This window comes from Macaca thibetana, chromosome 6 (assembly GCF_024542745.1).
Source record: "Macaca thibetana thibetana isolate TM-01 chromosome 6, ASM2454274v1, whole genome shotgun sequence".
Classification (NCBI taxonomy): domain Eukaryota; kingdom Metazoa; phylum Chordata; class Mammalia; order Primates; family Cercopithecidae; genus Macaca; species Macaca thibetana.
The window spans coordinates 33,164,514-33,183,950 of NC_065583.1; the positions used below are offsets into that span (position 1 = coordinate 33,164,514).

The window sequence follows — 19,437 nt, forward strand, 5'->3', positions numbered from 1 at the left end:
TTACATAGTCAAAGGACTAGAGTTCTGAAGACAGATCAAATATAACACTTTAGAAAAGAGAGCATAGCAGGGACAGCAAAGATTAGGTTTCTTGTAAGGAAAGCCATAGTTTTTCTTGTTTTATGAAGACATGTTAAGTAGTTACTACACCACCACAATGAGTCCTCAAATCAAAATTTTGGAAGACTAAAAATGAAACAAAATTTAGTTTGTTTTCAGAATAAATACATGAAGTTCAAGAACTAAGTTCATGGTTCTTTCTACACGCTGTGAAATGCTCTGTTTTCTTCATTGTAACTACCATTATATCTTGACTTGATTCCACCCCTTCCATTTGAATATTCTGTTTGAACTGCACAACGTTATCTGATCTATTTTCAGTTTAGATTATGGTCCAATGGCCAGGTGTGGTGGCTTATGCATGTAATTCCAGCACTTTGGAAGGCCAAAATGGGAGGATTGCTTGAGGCCAGAAGTTAAGACCAATCTAGGCAACAATTCAAGATCCTGACTCTATGAAAAAATAAAAAAAATTAGCCAAGCACAGTGGTGTGTGCCCCTAAGGCAAAAGGATAGCTTAAGCCCAGGAGTTCAAGGTTGCAGTGAGCCATGATCATACCCTGCACTCCAGCCAGAGTGAGACTCTGTCTCAAAAAAATATACATATATAATACATGGTCCAATTTTTTCCTAGCATTATCCAACTTTATCCCTAGATGCAATTTTACCTATGCTTTCTTAAAGAATTCTGAAGGATTTATTGTTTAATTCACTGATCCACTTTGAATTTAGCTGTAAGACATGAGATAAAAATGCGCTTTTATTTTTTTCACCAAATGGTTTGTAGGTTGAGACATCGTTGCTGAATAGTCCACCCAGCTTTTCCTCACTGATGTGAATACAACCTTGTCATAAACTAGATCTCCACATGTATTTGAATGGAGCCTATGTTTGTCTCCTTTACCCAACTGTCTGGCTTTCTTTTCCAAAACATTTTAGAATGTAATTGAACATCTAGTAGTTGTAAGACTCTTTTTCTGAAAATTTTTGGCTATTCTGACAGACTTTTTTTCTGCCAGATGAAAGTTAATATCATTTTGTTTTGTTAAAAAAAAAAAACTACCATTTTTAATTTGGTCTTCTAATCCCAGACAGAACTGAACTAGCAAAAACTACAATGTGTCACATAATAACAAACTGCAGGAAATAATGACATATACATTTATATTAGAAAAAAAAATACAGTGCCTAGGGTCTTCTAAAATAACTGTTCTTGCTATTTTAAAAGTTCATAATCTGCAAATATTCATTTACAGAAATTCAAAACATTCTTAAGAACTTCAAATAAAGAAATTTTTCATAGGTAAACAACCTAAAATAATGGAAAATCCAGATGCTTAGAGAAGTTAATTCCAACTACAATTGCAGAAAACAGAAAAACTGAAACCAATCTAGATGTCAGACAAGGGAAATGATAAGTACCATGTTATTTATACATTCTATAGAATAGTAAGCAGTAAAAAAAAAAATTATGAAGACCATGTAGCAATATGAAAAGAGGCAGAATAACCATTAACATTTACCAAGCATTTATGCTTTCAGTGTGCTAAGTGTTTAATGCATTATCTCACTGAATCCTAATAATACTGCCATTATGTCTATTATTAGTCTTGAGCTAGCAAATAATGAACCCAGGATTCAAACTCAGATCTCTAATTTCAGAGACAAAGTATGTTAGAATTTGTTTATTTGAATTATAGACATAAGGACAATAATTGAAAGAAGAGAGCAGTGGAAACTAGAATGACAGTTTTCCTTCAAAAAAAAAAAAAGTTGTTATAATGCAGTTTGGGTAAAAATATAATTTTTTTAGAAGTCTTTTTGTGTTGTGCTCATAAAACAACTTTAATGTATGCACTGCATTTAGTTATGATGGGTATTATTTCAGAAAACTTTGTTACAATCACTTACACGTATGTTTCTCACTGAGGGTTGTAGTCAGAAAAAGTCAGAAACACTGCCTTATATTGTGCAGTGTACACACATAGTGCTGTTATAATGCAGTAACAAAAGTCAACAAATCTATTAGTCAATAAAAATTCCACGAAGTCTAGAAATGTTAACAGTCTAGAGAAAGGCTGTCCAACAGAACTATCTGTGACAAAAGAAATATTACTCTGTTGTCCTATACACTGTGTCCACTAGCCACATATGGCTACTAAGCACTTGAAATGTACCCAGTGCAACTGACGAACTAAATTTTAAATTTTTACTTAATTGAAATGTAAATGCTGCATGTAGCTGGCAGCTACCACATTAGACAGCACTGCCTCAGGGTTTGCTCTTATCCATTCCAGGTAGGTAAGTCAACCAAACACAATCTTACCTAAAAATATGGCAAAGTACTTCATGTGAAAGTTGATTCATATAGTCCTTTGTTTCATCTGCTGTCATTTCTTCTGGAATTTCATTATTCATGATACATGTTTTCACACTTTTCTTTCGTGGCCCCATTGTTGTGCAGTCTCCAGTATCAAAGAGAAAATCTTCCCTTTTGTTTACTTGAGTTCAAAGTACCTGAAAAGCAAACAGAGAATGAAGTAGTCTAAAAAAACACACCCCCTATTAAAACGCAGGTTAAACAATGTTTATTCTCAAACACACACAGGCAAAGGTATCATAATGGTACATATCACATTCAAATTAATAAAAACATTAATTTGTTCTGTGCAAAAAGCACAGAACATCTTTTTCTGAAGATGAGTGGAGAATCAACTTCTGAAGATAATGTAAATGTGCATTATTTAGAATGAGCAAAAATCCAGGAATCATGAGTACTGTGTTTTAATTTGTACTGTTGCTTCTTAGCTTATTCACTCAATTTCTCTAAGTATCTATTTCTTCATATGTAACATGTGATCATTAAATGAGGAATCAAAACCTCTTCCAGCTCCAGGAGCTTGTGGTTCTAGGACTGCTTCTAACATAGTAGAAACTAGAGGACATTCTTGGGTTCTAATCTTGATTCTGCCCCCAAATTACTTCTATAAACTTGCAACAATCTTTAAAATTCTTCATTCTCTCACCTATAAAGTCAGGGATTAGATTAGTCATGGACCCCTTTGTGAATCTGATAAAAACCAGAGAACTCCTAAAAAATAAACACAAGCTTATATACAATTTCAGAGAAAGAATGCAACATCCCTTCTCCCTCTCTTGCGAATATTGAGATGGTATTTCACTTTTGTATCACATGCACATTTTGTTTTTAAAATAAGCTTTAGAGAAGGACGAAAACAGAGAAAATAGGGGAGAGGGGAGGAACGGAGAGGGAAAGCAGAGAGAAAATGGGTTGCATGAGCACCCAGATGGTTTTTTGTTCTATTGATCGGCATGTGGAGTTAACACCTTGACTGTCAAATTGTCCAGGAATTTTAATAAGGAAAGTTTATAGGAAATACTGGTCTCTTTAACATTAATGGCTTTGTAGATGGAGGAGGCACAGGATGACAACCGAAAAGAGGTGCATTCACATTCATTTAAATATGCCTTGGCACATTTATTTTGAATACCACTTGTATACTCTGGGCCAATGTAAACAAAGAGCCCAGAGGCAAGTGGAGATACATAATCAAATAACCACACAAATGAGCTCAGAATTACACAAGGAGGTAACTGCTACAAAGACAGTAAACACAGTTCTAAAGCCTCATATAACAAACGGGCCAGAGCCACTAATGATTCTCCTAAGGAAAAGACAATTGAGCCGATAACTGAAGGGAGAGCATGAATTAACACTGCAAAAAGTAGGAAAGAAGAAAAGCATTCTTGGAGCTACACAGGCATGTGCTGGATTCTGCAAAGGAGCTTGGCTCTTTTAAGGAACTGAAATAAAACCAAAGGTATTAGGGTACAGAGGGTGATAAAAAGGGAATAAGATGAGGCTGAACTGCTAGCAGGGGTCTTAATCCTCAATGTGATAGGAAACTCCTAAGGGATCTTAAAAATGAGAGAAGAGCAATACACTTCAAGAACCCAAGCATTCAGGCATCTCAGTAGAAGAAAGGCACCTGGTGGGCAGAGGGTACTTTAAGTACATGCAGTTCCTGGGGTTCTTTTGCCTCAGCAGTAAATGGACACACTACTAGGCTAAGTAAATCTTCATCATTTCTTGTGCCTGTGTGTGTGTTCCAGTCTCTTCTTCCCTCACTGAAAGGTTATGTGCTATTTACTTCTTGAGGCTGTCAGCATGCTTGCCTTTCATACCCCAAACACACACACACACACTCCCTCATTTGTTGTTTCTAACCAGTATGGCCTGAGAAACTAGACAAATCAATGTGTGTGGACTGGCATCAACAGGTACCTCATAGTGTGAGCCTAAAAAATTCTGCAAAAAGTAGGTATATGGGCTATGCTACCCTGAATTTGTGACATGTATCTTAAGTTCTCAGAAGCTTACTCCTACGTTGTCCATCACATTTTGGCTAACAGGCCTCTGGAAAAATAAAGTGCATACTCAGAACTGTCCAAGCTAAAAGAAAAGCTATAAATAAACTCACCTGCTTCTGATTATATTACTGCACACCTTTTCTTGTTTACTGCCCTGCCTGCTCCAAATGAATTTTTCCATCTTATGATAGCTCCTGAAACCTCTGAGGTTACACTGAACATGTAGTCAACAAATCCAATAGCCTCTTTCCAGTGCTTCCCCATCTGACCCATTTGTATTATGGGACACTGCTGACCACTCCTTTGAAACCATCTCATCCTCTGGCTCCCAAAGTGACATTCTCCATTCTTGTGGTTCCTCTATGACCACTGCTCAGTCTCCTTTGCTAATTCATCCTCGAGCCCTCTTCTCCATGGCCAATTGTACCCATTCGCAAGGATTTAGCTACCACAAATATATATATATATGTGTATATATATATACACACACACACACATACACAAAGAAAAGCAAAAAAAGAAAAAAATTTCCAACTCTACTTCTTACCTCTCCTGAGCTCTGAACTTTATTTCCTCTGCCTATCAGAAATTTTCACGTCAATAACTTGAACATCCTCCAAAAACATTATGTCCAAAATGAACGCTTCATATCACGAACCCTCCCCCTTCCCAAAACAAAATACACAGATATATGCAAAGAAACATACCTATTTTCCTAATGTGTTTTACTAAATTCCTGAATTATAAACCTTGAAATCATCCTAAATATATTCTGATTTCTCATTTCCCACAGACAACTGATTGGCTATTCTTATCAATTTCATCTCAGTACAGTTCTTACATCCACTCCCATTAGTTTTGGGAGTTAATAACATTCATGTGCGCTACTGAAATGGCTTCCTAAATGATACCCATCACTGTATCCTCAGGGTCGAGGAAAAGCTTAGCAGACACTATGCCTGCCATAAGTAATTTACTGAATAAATGCTTACTATGGTATACTCCACACTGAAGCTGCAGTTATCTTTTTAAAACAGCCCTCTGATTTATAGTGCTAAGTGAAAAAAGCAAAACATAGACTACATCTAAAGTATGATTCTAACAACAACATAATTTTAAAAATTAAAGATTACCCCCCTAAAACTTTTTTTTAAAAAGTATGATAAAAAAGACAAATATACTGTGTCTGCGTACAACATTTTATGAAAGATGACAACAAAACATTAACTGGTAACCTTTGAGGAGTGATAACAGAGGTTTAGGAAAGCAGAAAAGAACTTTTACTTTTCATTTCATATTATTCGCCATCATTTGACATTTTCAGATTGTTTTTAAGAAGTACAATATACATTGCCAAACAAAACAAAACAATCGGCCTACAAGAAATCCTGGTTCAGAGGATAAAATATTTCCAATCTAATCTAAAAACACCAGATGTTCCAGTCTTATCTTCTTCCAATCCTTACCACTTGCTCTCAGTATACTCACTCTAGCAGACCAGTATCTTCTTCGTTCCCCCAAACAACCATTGGTGTTTCATTCCTAATATGCTTTTAACTCTGATTGGAAATGTCCTTCTCTTCCCTGCTTTGCCTAGAAAACTGCCTGTAAAAATCTAGCTTAAACGTAAGTCCTCCGTAAAAGCTTCCCCTACTCACGCCTTCATTTGAGCTCCCTGTGGGACTTAACATATGCTTCCATAGCAGTTTGTGTAGTGATTTATTAGTCATGTTTCTGCTAAAAAATCTTGCCTCTAGGTGATAACAAGTCCTTGCTCACAATATACCCTCAAATATCTAACGTATGAATATCCATCAGTCTTTCCATTATTCCATATACATCCCATAGGTTCAAGGCTGCTTCTAAAAACCATTTCATGCTCCTATGGGGCGTTTGCTACCACAGCATTCAATGATCTCAGCAACAAACTTATAGCCCAGACAATAATGCAATCAGATTTTACTCCAGTGACACATATAACAGCTACTCTGTAGCATGTAAAAGCCTCAACACGACTATTAACCAGCAAAGACTAATCCACCCACAAATTACCTAGATGCTCAGACTAATCCTCCAGTTGTTATAATTTAGCACGTATTCAGCTTTAAGAATCCTGACAATTCTTCATGGAGATCATGCTCTTGATTCTTTATTCCTTTAATAAAAAGTTTTTTTCTTTTTTTTTTAATCCCTTCTTCCTCCTTTTTCTTCATCAAATTCACACCACCTAATAACATCTTCCTCTGCTGATTCCACCTTTGATTGTTCCTTAGGATTTTACAATGTAGTGCTTTTGTGTGAATTAGATTTAGTAGCCTTAGTGCACAAATTATACTTGAATTTTTAGACTAAATACCCAGAACCTTAAACATCATTGCATTTATAAAACTCCACTTATTGAGAATTAAAAAATATTTACTCACAGAGATGTTATACAATATTACACTGAGGTTAGATCTCCAGGAAGCTGACAAAAACCTTAACCTACAGTATCCTTTAACACTAACTAGCAAAAAGCCTAAATTTTAAATTAGCAGGACTGACAAAATTTTAGATGAAACGATTCATATCATGGCTAGAATTGAAGACTTAGGTCTTTTAGTTCTTACTTGGCAGGTGGAATAGTGACGCCCCTGCCCTAAGTCTATCTTGGGGAAGGGACTTGTGGAGATGAACACTAGGGTAAAGGAAAAGATCTTTATCTTATATATAGGAGGCTGACAGGACTTACAGCCAGGAGAAATCTACCAGTCCTCTCAAGTTCAAGTAGATGTCTGAAAATGTTCAGGAGATAAAAAGCTTCCTCAGTCAACAAATTTTATTTTCCCCCACCCTTACTCAGTCTTGATAATTGATAAAGGACAATAAAGTTGCTTCAGCTAAAGTTGGCTTCATCTTCCTTTAAGTGAAATACCCAGCTGGGCTATGCTGAGCATTTCATCTCAGGTACTGATGAATAGGGGCCTGGTTTCCCTATATGAGAAAGAAAACATGAAATTCACACAAACTCCCAAGTAAGTGGTGATGCTATCATTTTTTTTTCTTTTTCGAGAGACGGAGTCTCGCTGTGTCACCCAGGCTGGAGTGCAATGGCGCGATCTTGGCTCACTGCAACCTCCGCCTCCTGGGTTGAAGCAATTCTTCCACCTCAGCCTCCCGAGTAGCTGGGACTACACGCATGTACCACCACATTCGGCTAATTTTTGTATTTTTAGTAGAGACGGGGTTTCACCATGTTGGCCAGACTGCTATCAAACTCCTGACCTCAAGTGATCTGCCCGTCTCGGCCTCCCAAAGTACTGGCATTACAGGCGTGAGTCAGTATGCCCGGCTGGTATCCCTTTTTAATGTGCACCCTTTCTCTTATTCGCTTTTTAGTTGGAAGAGGAACCAAATCAAGTGAGGAGAAAATTGCCATCACTAGTCTTGTGTTCTTTTCTCACTCCTACCTCCAAAATACCACTTGCCACTAAACACCCTGCCTTCAATTCACTTGAGAAACTCAACAAGGCAGAGAAGGTACAAAGCAGTAGCAGGTTAAAAAAAGAGTAAAGGAGGGGAAAGTCCAGTTACTGGCATTAGAGAAAGATGAGTTGGAGGGAGTCTTGCCGAGAAGTCATGGAGCATGAGGGACAGGTGAGTACAGGTATACCTTAATTGTGTTTCACTTTATTGGGCTTCAAAGATAATGTGTCTTTCACAAATTGAAGGTTTGTGGAAACACTGTGTCAAGCAAGTTTATTGGTGCCTTTTTCCAGCAGCACGTGCTCACTTCATGTCTCTGTGTCACATTTTGGTAGTTCTCCTTTCATTATTATTATATGTGTTATGGTGATCTATGATCAGTGATTTTTGATGTTACTACTTTAATTGTTTTGGAGGTACCACAAACCATGCTATATAAGATGGCAAACTTGACTGATAAATATGGTGTCGTTCTAACTGCTCCACTGGCTAGCTGTTCTCCTATCTCTGTCCCTCTCCTTAGGCCTCCCTATTTCCTGAGACACAACGATATTGAAATTAGACCAATTAAGAACTCTACAATGGCCTCTAAGTGCTCAAGTGAAAGGAAGAGTTGAACATCTCTCACTTTAAATCAAAAGCAAGAAATGACTAACCTTAGTGAGGAAGTCATGTTGAAAGCCAAGACAGACCAACACCTAGGCTTCTTGTGCCAAACATTAGCTAAGTTGTGAACACAAAGAAAACGTTCTTGAGAAAACTACAAGTGTTACTCCAGTGAATAAACAAATGATAAGAAAGCAAGACAGCCTATTGCTGATATACAGAATGTCTGAGTTGTAAGGATAGAAGTTCAAACCAGCCACATGCCCTAAGCCAAAGCCTAATTCAGAGTAAGGCCCTAGGTCTCCACAATTCCATGAAGGCCGAGAGAGGTGAGGAAGCTTTAGAAGAAAAGTTGAAAGCTAGCAGAGGGTGGTTCATGAGCTTATGGAAAGAAGTTGTCTCCACAACAGAAAAGCACAAGGTGGAGCAGCAAATGTTGATGGAGAAGCTGCAAGTTATCCAAAAGATCGACCTTTGATAACGGCGGAAAGGAGCTACAGTACACAACAGATTTTCAGTATGTACAGCCTTCCATTGGAATAATATTCCATATCAGATTTTCACTGCTAGGGAGAAGTAAATGCCTAATTTCAAAGGACAGGCTGATTATCTTGTTAGAGAATGCAGCTGGTGACATGAAGTTGAAGCCAATGCTTACTAACCATTCTGAAAATCGTAGGGCCCTTCAGAATGATGTTAAATCTACTCTGCCTGTGCTCTACAAAAGGAACAACAAAGCCTGGATGACAGCACATCTGTTTACAGCATAGCATACTAAATACTTTAAGACTTCTACTAAGATCTACTCCTCAGAAAAGTTTCCTTTCAAAATCTTACTGTTCATTGACAATGGACCTAGTCATCTAGGAGGTCCCTTAGAGATATACAAGGAGATTAATATTGTTTCCATGCCTGCTAACACAATATCCATTCTGCAGCTAATAGATCAAGAACTTTCAACTTTCAAATCATATTATTTAAGAAACAAATTTCCTGGCTGGGTGTGGTGGCTCACACCTATAATCCCAGCACTTTGGGAGGCCGAGGCAGGCGGATTACAAGGTCAGGAGTTTGAGACCAGTCTGGCCAACATAGTGAAACCCTATCTCTACTAAAAATACAAAAATTAGCTGGGCGTGGTGGCACATACCTGTAATCCCAGCTACTCGGGAGGCTGAGGCAGGAGAATTGCTTGAACCAGGGTGTCAGTGGTTGCAGTGAGCGAAGATCGCACCACTGCACTCGAGCCTGGTAACAGAGCTAGATTCTGTCTCAAAAAAATAAAAAAGGAAGAAATTTCCTAAGGCTATAGCTGCTATAGACTGTGATTCCTCTGATGGATATGGGCAAACTAAATCAAAATCTTGTGGAAACGATATATTAATAGCTTAATAGAAGCTATTAAGAACGCCTGTGACTCATGGGAGGAGGTCAAAAGATCAACATTAACAAGAGTTTGGAATCCAGTCCTCATGGATGACTCTGAGGAATTCAAGACTTCTGTGGTTATAGAAGGAGCAGGATTGAAATAAAAAACAACGAAAGACTTCAGTGGAGGAAGTTGTTGCAGATGTGGAACTATAATTGTATGGACGCCTGAAGATATGACTGAATTGCTGCAATCTCATGATAAAACTTGAACAGATGAGAGGTTGGTTCTTATAGATGAACAAAGAAAGTGGTTTGATGAGATGAAATCTACTTCTGGTGAAGATGCTGTAAACATTATTGAAATGACAACAAAGGATTTAGAATACTACATCAACTCAGTTGATAGGGCAGCGCCAGGGTTTGAGAGGATTGAGTCTAATTTTGAAAGAAATTCTACTGTGAGTAAAATGCTATCATACATCGCATGCTACAACAAAATATTTCCTAAAAGGAAGAGCCAATCAATGAGGCAAACTTCACTGCTGTCCTAAGAAACTGCCAAGCCACCCCAGTGTTCAGCAACCACCACCCTGATCAGTCAGCAGCCATCAAGACAGAGACAAGACCTTCCATCAACAAAAATATTATGACTCGCTGAAGGCTCAGATTAATTGTTAGCATTTTTTAAAATCAAGTACTTTAAAATTATGGCATATACATTAGTTTAGATATAATGCTGTTACACACTTAATAGATTATACTACATTGTAAAATATAACTTCTGTAAACACAGGGAAACCAAAAAATTTGTGACTTGCTTTATTGCAGTAGTCTGGAACCAAACCTGCAGTATCTCTGAGCTATGCCTGCATAAATAAGGAGGAGAGTGTTATATATAAAGACTATACTTTGCAGTACCAGGTGTTACCTATAGGCTTAGCAACTTCTAGACCCTCAGACTCTGAACCTTAAGGAAATGTCAGAAATGACAGAATCATAGAATCCTAGAATGTTAAAAGTTGAAGAGGACCTGAGAGACTACTTAATCACACAGTTCTCAATTTTTTGTGGGTCACAAACCCATCTGAGAATATGAGGAAAGTGGCACATCTACTTTCCAGACTCGTGCAAGCAGAAATACATACACGATTTCAGGGGGTTCATATTCACAGACATCGAAGCTCATCCAGTGATCCCGAATTTTTAAGATGAACAAACAGAACCAGAGAGGATAAGGTGACAAATCACTTGCCCAAGATTAAATAGTGTCAACGTTCAGGCTGGGATACAGACTTCCCAGGTTACACTAAACATCCTATCATCAAGTCAGTCCTCTGCCACCGTGGCTGTCTTCCGGCATTCCAGAGCAATGCCCCCGTGCTTGGAGAAAGGCTTCTAGATGCTCTGATAGAACTGCATCTGACCACACCCTATTTCACAAATTAGGGTTTATGGTCCATTTAATTTAGGCTCCCACACAGTGGTCTATGGCCACCTTAGGTATATTATAGTCATTCTGTGGCTGCCTGCTTAGCTGACCTTAGCCACAGGAAGCATTACTTTTGTCTTGGTGTTGCAAGCACATTCTTAAACCAGAGTTGTTTCCAAAAAGTGTTCTCCTCCTATCTTGTTAATTCAAATCTCCTTCCCATCCCAAACTCAAATTACTTTTATCCTCATGAAAAATACCCACCTCTCACTTAAAATTTCCCAATATTCTCAATGATCCTATCTGGTCAAGGGCTTCCCTGCTCTTCAAGTTTCTCATGCCTTTCTTTTGGTTTCTATTGGTTTCAGCTTGCTCATATCAAAGTAGCCTTGCATATCACTTAATTTGCCCTCACAGACCTTAACTGACATCATAGACTATCTAGTGTATCTACTGACTAGGACAGCCTCTCGTCTAAGGAAATACCACACCACATCCAGCAAACTGCTCAGATAAAAACCACACACGAACAAAACAAAACAAAAAACCCCCCACAGGATTATGGTGCTGAAAAAGGCCTAGAAATCATCCAGTTCAACCCTTCGTTTTACAGATAAGGAAAGTGAGACCTAGAGACGTTAGATGTCTTATCCAAAGTCACAGAGGCAGAATGTACCAGTGTGAAGCAGGGATCCAGGTCTTCAACTCCTTTTTAATTTTATTTCACTATACCACCTTATTTCATTTTAGCATACTACCAATTTTACTTCACTATATCACCCTACCTTACAGGAATCTAGCTGTTCCTTTTTCTCCTCTACTATGCATTAGTATCTGTTTGACTAAATATAAAGAGTGTACCTCTGGGCACACAGCCATTTAAACAAAGAGGCACACAAAACTCTACATTCTTTACCCAAGGAGGATATCAGAATTACAGCATCACACATTTTAAAGAGGGGAAAGAAGGCTTACAGATAATCTAAAATGTTAATTCTCAAAATGAAAGTTAAAAATCACAAGCGGATTTTTTTCAGTCTATGCCTATGTAACACATACCCTCCAAACTGGACCTCCTCTCTCCCTGAGAAAATCATGGCTTTATAGAACTATTATTTTATCCTTCACTTGTGCTGGGGGAATTGGCAAGGGGATGAAAAACCAGTGATCTAATCCAACGTCTTCCTTTGGCTGATAAAAAAAAATCTCAAGTTCAGAAAGAGGAAGGGATTTGGCCAAAGTAAACCATCAAGTTAACAGAAACTTTGCAACAAAAATTAAGGTCTCCTGTTTTTCACTTTGTAGTGGTTTACACTGTTGGTTTAGGTGTATAAAACAAAGTTTTCTGGACAGAGCTTCTCATTGCACAGGAACCTTCCTAAGTGCCCAGATGCCCTTGGCCAGCTTGGTGTCTGCAAAGAAACACGGTAGACATCTTTTAGTCAAATTCTGGATGTGCAGAGTGCAGGGAGAACATGCTTTTCAGGTCCGTAAAGGCTCCATAAAAGGGGAGTTAAGAATCTTATTTCCACAGCTAGGGCACGGACATCAAAGGCATCCAACACAGATAAGCAAACTGCAGCACAGAAAGGCTAATGGACCTAGACAAGGTCACACAGTGTGTAGGTGGAAGGGGTAAAACTAGAATTCAGGGATCCTGATACTCAGGCGTGGCAGCCTCTCAAAGATGTGTTCACTGCTTCCTGCTCACGGACATCCCCTCAGTACTCTGAACACAGGCCTCCTTCACTTCACAGGCCAAAACAGCGACTTAACATTAAAATCATGAAATTCGTGACGCCCGGAGTGGGAGACAGTCACAGAAGCTGTCCAGTGCAACACCCTCAGACATTTGATTGAGGAAACTGGGGCCCAGAGAGGGTTCTTTAGGCTGGATTTTGGGGCCAGGCAGAGGAGCAGGCAAACCCCGCAAGCACGGCCTAGAAGGCCAGGAACTACAAATTCAACCCCTGATCTCTCAGGGAGCTCTAGGCCCGAAGGGGGCCAGAGGCCGAGCTTAAGCGGTCGGAAGTTCCAGAACCCCCATCCAGCTACCTCAGCCCTGCCACACGCACTCCTGGCTTTGCCACCCCGCTCCCGGTCCCCAGGCCCACTCAGCCGCCGCCTCACCTACGCCGACCCTCCGTCTGTTATTGTGGTTGAGAGGGAGGGACGCTACAGACACTTCCCCGGCCCCCACTGCTGAGGCACTTCCGCTTCCGCCGCCGCTCGCACATTTCCGGAGTGTCGTCATCCGGGGCTGGACCATCAACCCGTGTCCATATTATGTGTGTAAAGAAGCATCAAAGCGCGGCAGCCATGTTCAGCGTGGCATTTCGGAAGACTTAGGAGGTGCTGGTCTTTCACGTGACACTAAAGCGCCATGCCGGAAGCACTGAGTCTGATGCGCCGGAACCAGTTTCCACCGTGTGGTTTGGTCTTGATTTCCACTGGTTCTCTGGGGTCTTGGATACCCTCCGGACCTCGCCTTTGCCATTTGCGAAGTAGATAGGTTCCAATAGAGATTTTACCAAAATCATTCAACTGAAAATAGGTAACTTTTTTTTTGAAAGGAAGGACGGGGGCGCGGTTAAAGATGTTAATCTTAAGTCATCCCTTCTGTGATTTCGGGACATTGTCTTTGCACGTAAGTAATAGTATTTTACAGTCCAAAGGAATTTCACATGAGTGTCATTAAAAACTCTACACGACCCTGACATGCAGGCAAGGATCAACTTAATCACCTTTTTTGTTGTTTAATGGATAAGGAATTGTCTTCAGAGAGTGTAATTGACTTGCACAATGTTGCACAGATGGACTGAAATTGAGATTTTTACCTTTTACATCCTGTGTTATTGACCTTATATACATGTAATTAATATGGGCTGAAATCGCTAGATTTAAATAGATACAAATACTTCTTAGGAAAGTTAGTGTGCATTAAAGCCATGTAAGATACGATTTGACAAGAGGTAGCATTGACTAGGCTATTCTGCTGGAGAAGAAAAAGCTAAAGAAGGCTTGGGAATCCTGTTTCTTCTTCTTTTCTTGATTGATACCAGACCTACTAGTTTTTCCCCTCTTTCCCCAGTGTGGTTCTGCACCTTAGGTTTCAGCTTGTCTTAGGCACCCACAGTTTTAGCTATCCCATTCCACCTGTCAAACCATGTATCTGTTTTTTGATTTGGAGCTCTGTTAGGACAAACAAAACCAAACCTCATCATATTCATGTACTATTCATTGTAATCTCAGCTTTCTTGTTACATTCTTCTTGTAATTGAAGACAAAAATGAATTTTTATGCTATTTGCTTCTGTCGGTTTGTTTCCTAGATTATCCTGAAGAATAAATAGGAATTACGAAAGTTTCTAGTGCAGGGCATGGTATATTTAGAAGGCATTCAGTAAGGTTTATTTCAGCACAATTGTCCTGAATTTTTAATTCAATGGAATATGATTTTCATTTTATTAGCATTCCTCCTTTTGTAAAAAGCACTGTAGTGGGGCCTGAAATGAATACTCATGAGTAAGAAAGGTTTCCTACCTCAAGTTTAGAAAATTTCACACCACAAACCATTGTAATAAATGTTAAAGATATTTTCTCACTGCTATGAGTGTTATATATAATAAGATATCAAAACTAGTTTTAACATTTTCAGGTAGAGCATGTAATATGTATCCCTTCATCTCTAGGACTTATTTGTACCTTGATGATACAGGTTTTCATTAAAAATGTCCTGAGTTAATGTTTCTCCTATACAGTGGCATCATCATGGAGTCCCTGACCACTGCAGGAAAGTTTGCCCTACACTAAATGACCTTAAACTACTGTATTTTTAAAATTTTCAATCCCCATTTTTAATTAAATTCTGAAATATCTCTTCTCATTCTTCCATGAGTTCTGGTATCAGCCCCTATTCTTCCTTGAAGTTCCTTAGGTACCTAAACAACAGATAATCCCTTTATTAGAATGATGACTAATACTCAAGAGAAGTTTTGGTTAGGGATAGTGGTTAGAGTTTTCTCAGGACTAGTTCATATGGCTATGGAGCCTGTTCAGTGCACAACTGCAGAAAGTGCTATGCATATCAAGGTTATTCTTACAACCCTTAGACTTGAGGTATATGGAAGAACTCCACTATGAATTCAAATACAGGATTTTTTTGGAGGTAAAAAGAAAAAAAACACAACTGTTGTAGCTGTTTTGACTGAGAAATTGTGTATTTAGTAGTCAGGAATGTAGGCTTTAGAACCAGAAAGACTTGGTTAAGTGTGAGTTCCTCTGCTTACTGGCAGAGAGACCATGGGCAATCACTTCAGCTCTAAGGCTCAGGTTTGTTAAAATAGACATCATTATGGTATCTACATAACAAGTCACTCCAGAATTTAGTGGCTAAAAATTTTATCTGCCGTGATTCTGTAGGCTGGGCAGTCCTAGCTTGCAGTCTCTGGCATTTACAGTCAGATGTCAAACTGGGGCTGTAGTTAATATCAGCCTCTAATATATGTTATATTGATGGCAGTTGAGGCTGGCTGATCTCTAGATGCTCAGTTGGAGCTATTTATCAGAGTGCCTACACTTGGGCTTTCCCTCTGATTTGGGTTTCTTATACCATGGTGTTTGGGTTTTGTCAGGGAGAACTTGGAGGTAGAATGGGAAAAAAAGGGAGCTATTCCAAGCAAAACAGGAGGAAGCTACAAAACTTCATATGATCTAGCCTCTGCAGTCCCAGAAGTGACTTCCATCACATCTCGTTGGGCCAAAAAAGCCACTAAGACAGCCCAGATTCAAGAGAAGAATGAGTCCACCTCTTAATTGAAGGTGTAGTGAAGACTTTGTGGCCATCTGTAATTTACCACACACTGCCTCATTATTTTTAATTTTTAGATTTTTGGATGTGTATATATTAGCACAAGCATCAAAAAGCAAGGCTTGTAGTCCCACCAGCCCAGTCTTGCATTTGTGCATGAATAATCTCATACCTTATTTTTTAAGAAAATTGTGGCAAAATATATATAACATATTTGTCATTTTAACCACTTTAAGTATACAGTTCACTGCAATTATGCACATTCACATTATTGTGCGAACATCACCACCACCCATCATCATAACTTTTCTATCTTCCCAAACTGAAACTCATTAAACAACAATCCCCCATGCTCTCCTCCCTTCAGCTCCTGGCAACCACCATTCTGCTTTTTGACTCTATGATTTCGACCACTCTAGGTACTCATATAAGTGGAATCATAACAATATTTATCATTTTATGTCTGAATTTTTTAACTTAGCATAATATCTTCAAGGTTCATCCATGTTGTAGCATGTATTTAGAATTTAATTCCTTTTTAAGTCTGAATAATATTCCGCTGCATATATATTCCACATTTTGTTTATCAATTCATTCTTTATGTTATTTTTTTGTGTATTTTTAATTGTGATTAAAAACACATAACATAAAAGTTACCATTTTAATTATGTATTTCCATTCATTTTTAGTTTTCAGTTAATGCACAATAATTGTACATATTCATGGGATACAGAGTGATATATCAATACAGGTATACAATGTATAATGATCAAAGCAGGCTAATTAGCATATACCTTCACTGCAAACATTTATCATTTCTTTGTGTTGCAAACATTCAAAATCCTCCCTTTTAGCTTCTTGAAAATATACAATAAACTATCGTTAACTATATTCACCCTACCATTAACAGATGAATGAATAAAGAAAATGTGGAACATATACACAAAATATGTATACAAAAGGATGAAATTCTGTCATTGGAGGCAATATGGATGAACCTGGAGGACATTATATTAAGTGAAATAATTCAGGCACAGAAAGATAAACACTGTATGTTTTCACTCTTATGTGGGAGCTGAAAAAATTTTTGAGCCCATTTTTAAGTGTACAGTTCAGTAGTATTAACCATATTCACGTTGTTCAGCAGATCTCTAGAACTTTTTCATTGCAAAACTGATACTCTATATCCATTGAACAAGAGCTCCCCATTTTCTCCTACCCTAGCCCTGGAAACCACAGTTCTACATCCTGTTTCTGAGTTTGACTGCATTAAATACCTCAAAGAAGTAGCTTCATACACTTTGTCTTTTTGTGACTGACTTATTTCACTTAGTTCGAAGTCTTCAAGGTTTTAAGGCTGAATAGTATTCCGTTGCCTGTGTATATCACATTATGTATTCATCCATCAATGGGCATTTGGGTTGCTTCCACATTTTGGTTATTGTGAATAATGCTGGAATAAACATGAGAGTGAAAATATCATATTGAGATCTTGTTTTCATCTTTTGGTATATATATACAGAAGTGGGATTGCTGAATCATACATAATTCTATTTTTAATTTTTTGAGGAGCCACCATACTCTCTTCCATAGCAGTTACACTGTTTTACATTGTCAACAGTGTATAAAGGCTCCAATTTCTCCACATCCTCACCCTCGTTTGTTTCTTGTGAGGTAATGTTTGTAATCCAGATAGAACAGTGCTTGGCAGGCAGTAAACACTCTATAAATGTTAGCTGTTATTATTTGATTGTTCAGAGACCTCTTTTCCTTCCTGCTTCTCAGTTATTTCTAGATAGTTGAAGTTATAAGGGCTGAATTCTTAGCATATGATATTTCTGAAGTTCACTTTCAAAGTGCCCTAATTTTTCCCAAGTTACATAAGAAAATTCTGTGAAAGGATGTTGTATGTAGGTGTATGCATAGAGAATTGCAATTTCAAAACCAACACATCGTGGTAGATTAAGAAAAAACAAAAGCAAAAGCCTGCATTGAAGACTTTTACACTTTCATAAGCATGAACTCTGAGTGAACATTAAGCAATATTAAACATTAAGGACATTACCGTTCATTTTTAATTTGTGCCGTACTACTCAAGATCATGTTTATGTGATGAGGAAGTGAAAAGGTTAAGAGTGAAACAGGAAATTCAACAAGCTTATTTTTTTAAAATTACCCTTAAGTGTTATGGTTTGAATGTCCCCAAAGTTCATGTGTTGGAAATTCATATGCTTGGGGTCTGTGTCCCCACCAAAATCTCATGTCAAATTGTAATTCTCAGTGTTGGAGGAGGGGCATGGTGGGAGGTGATTCGATCATGGGGGCAGACTTCCCCCTTGCTCTTCTTATGAAAGTGAGTGAGTTCTTATGAGATTTGGTTGTTTGAAATCATGTAGTACTTCCTCCTTCACTTGCTCTCTCCCGCAGGCCACGTGAAGATGTTCTTGCTTCCCTGTCACCTTCCACCATGATTGTAAGTTTCCTGAGGCCTCCCCAGAAGCAGAAGCCTGTACAGCCCACAGAACTATGACCTGATTAAATCTCTTTTCTTTATAAATTACCCAGTCTCAGGTATGTCTTTATGGCAGTGTGAGAATGGACTAATACAGAAACTTAATGCCTCATGCAATAGTGTTGAGAGGTGGAACTTTTAAAAGATGATTAGGTCATGAGAGCCCTCCCTCATGAATATATCAATGCTGTTATCAGAGGAGTAGGTTCCTGATAAAAGAAGGAGTTTGGAGATTGGCCCTTTCTCTCTCGGGAAATGGGGAGGTATTAGTCACAGGGTACAAACTTGTTTATACAAGATTAGAGATCTAACAACACTGTAGAATGTATTTACAAAATTTGTTAAGAGAATAGATCTTATGTGTTCTACTCACACGTAACATAATGAAAAGACAGGAAGAAACTTTTGGAGGTGATGAATAGGTTTATGGCATAGATTGTGGTAATAGTTTCACAGGTATATATTTATCTTCAGACTCATCAAGTCTTATATATTAAATATATGCAATTTTTGTATGTCAATCATACTTCAATAAAGTGGTTTTTTTTGTTTTGTTTGTTTTTTTTTTTTTTTTTTTTTTTTTTTTTTTAGAAAAAACTTTCAATGTCTCTTTTTTGCTTAAACTGAGGCTTAAATAATGTATATATAACTTGTTTATCAGACTTCCCAGGTACAGTATGCATTGGTTTCAGCCTACCTTTTCAATCTTATTTCCCTTCACACATATTTTAGCTGAGCATAGGACTCACTGCTTCCCCTCATATACCTGATGAGTCTCCAGCCCTAGGTGAGT

The 19,437-nt window shown here is 38.2% G+C and overlaps 1 protein-coding gene across 6 annotated transcripts in view; it reads right to left on the reverse strand.

Annotated features, from left to right (window-relative positions):
• The window catches only part of FBXO38 (F-box protein 38), a 79,070-nt gene that overhangs the window by 45,485 nt on the left and 14,148 nt on the right, over positions 1–19,437 (reverse strand). For 3 of the 6 annotated variants that reach the window (XM_050793979.1, XM_050793978.1, XM_050793977.1), the window contains exons 1-2: positions 13,454–13,538; positions 2,387–2,577 (exon numbers count right to left, since the gene is read on the reverse strand). In XM_050793979.1, coding sequence (XP_050649936.1) covers positions 2,387–2,514 — 128 coding nt within the window. In that variant the 5' untranslated portion in view covers positions 2,515–2,577; positions 13,454–13,538. Of the gene's footprint in view, positions 1–2,386; positions 2,578–13,453; positions 13,558–17,409; positions 17,564–19,437 lie in introns of those variants that run through there. The other 3 variants (XM_050793976.1, XM_050793974.1, XM_050793975.1) reach the window with 3 other exon arrangements.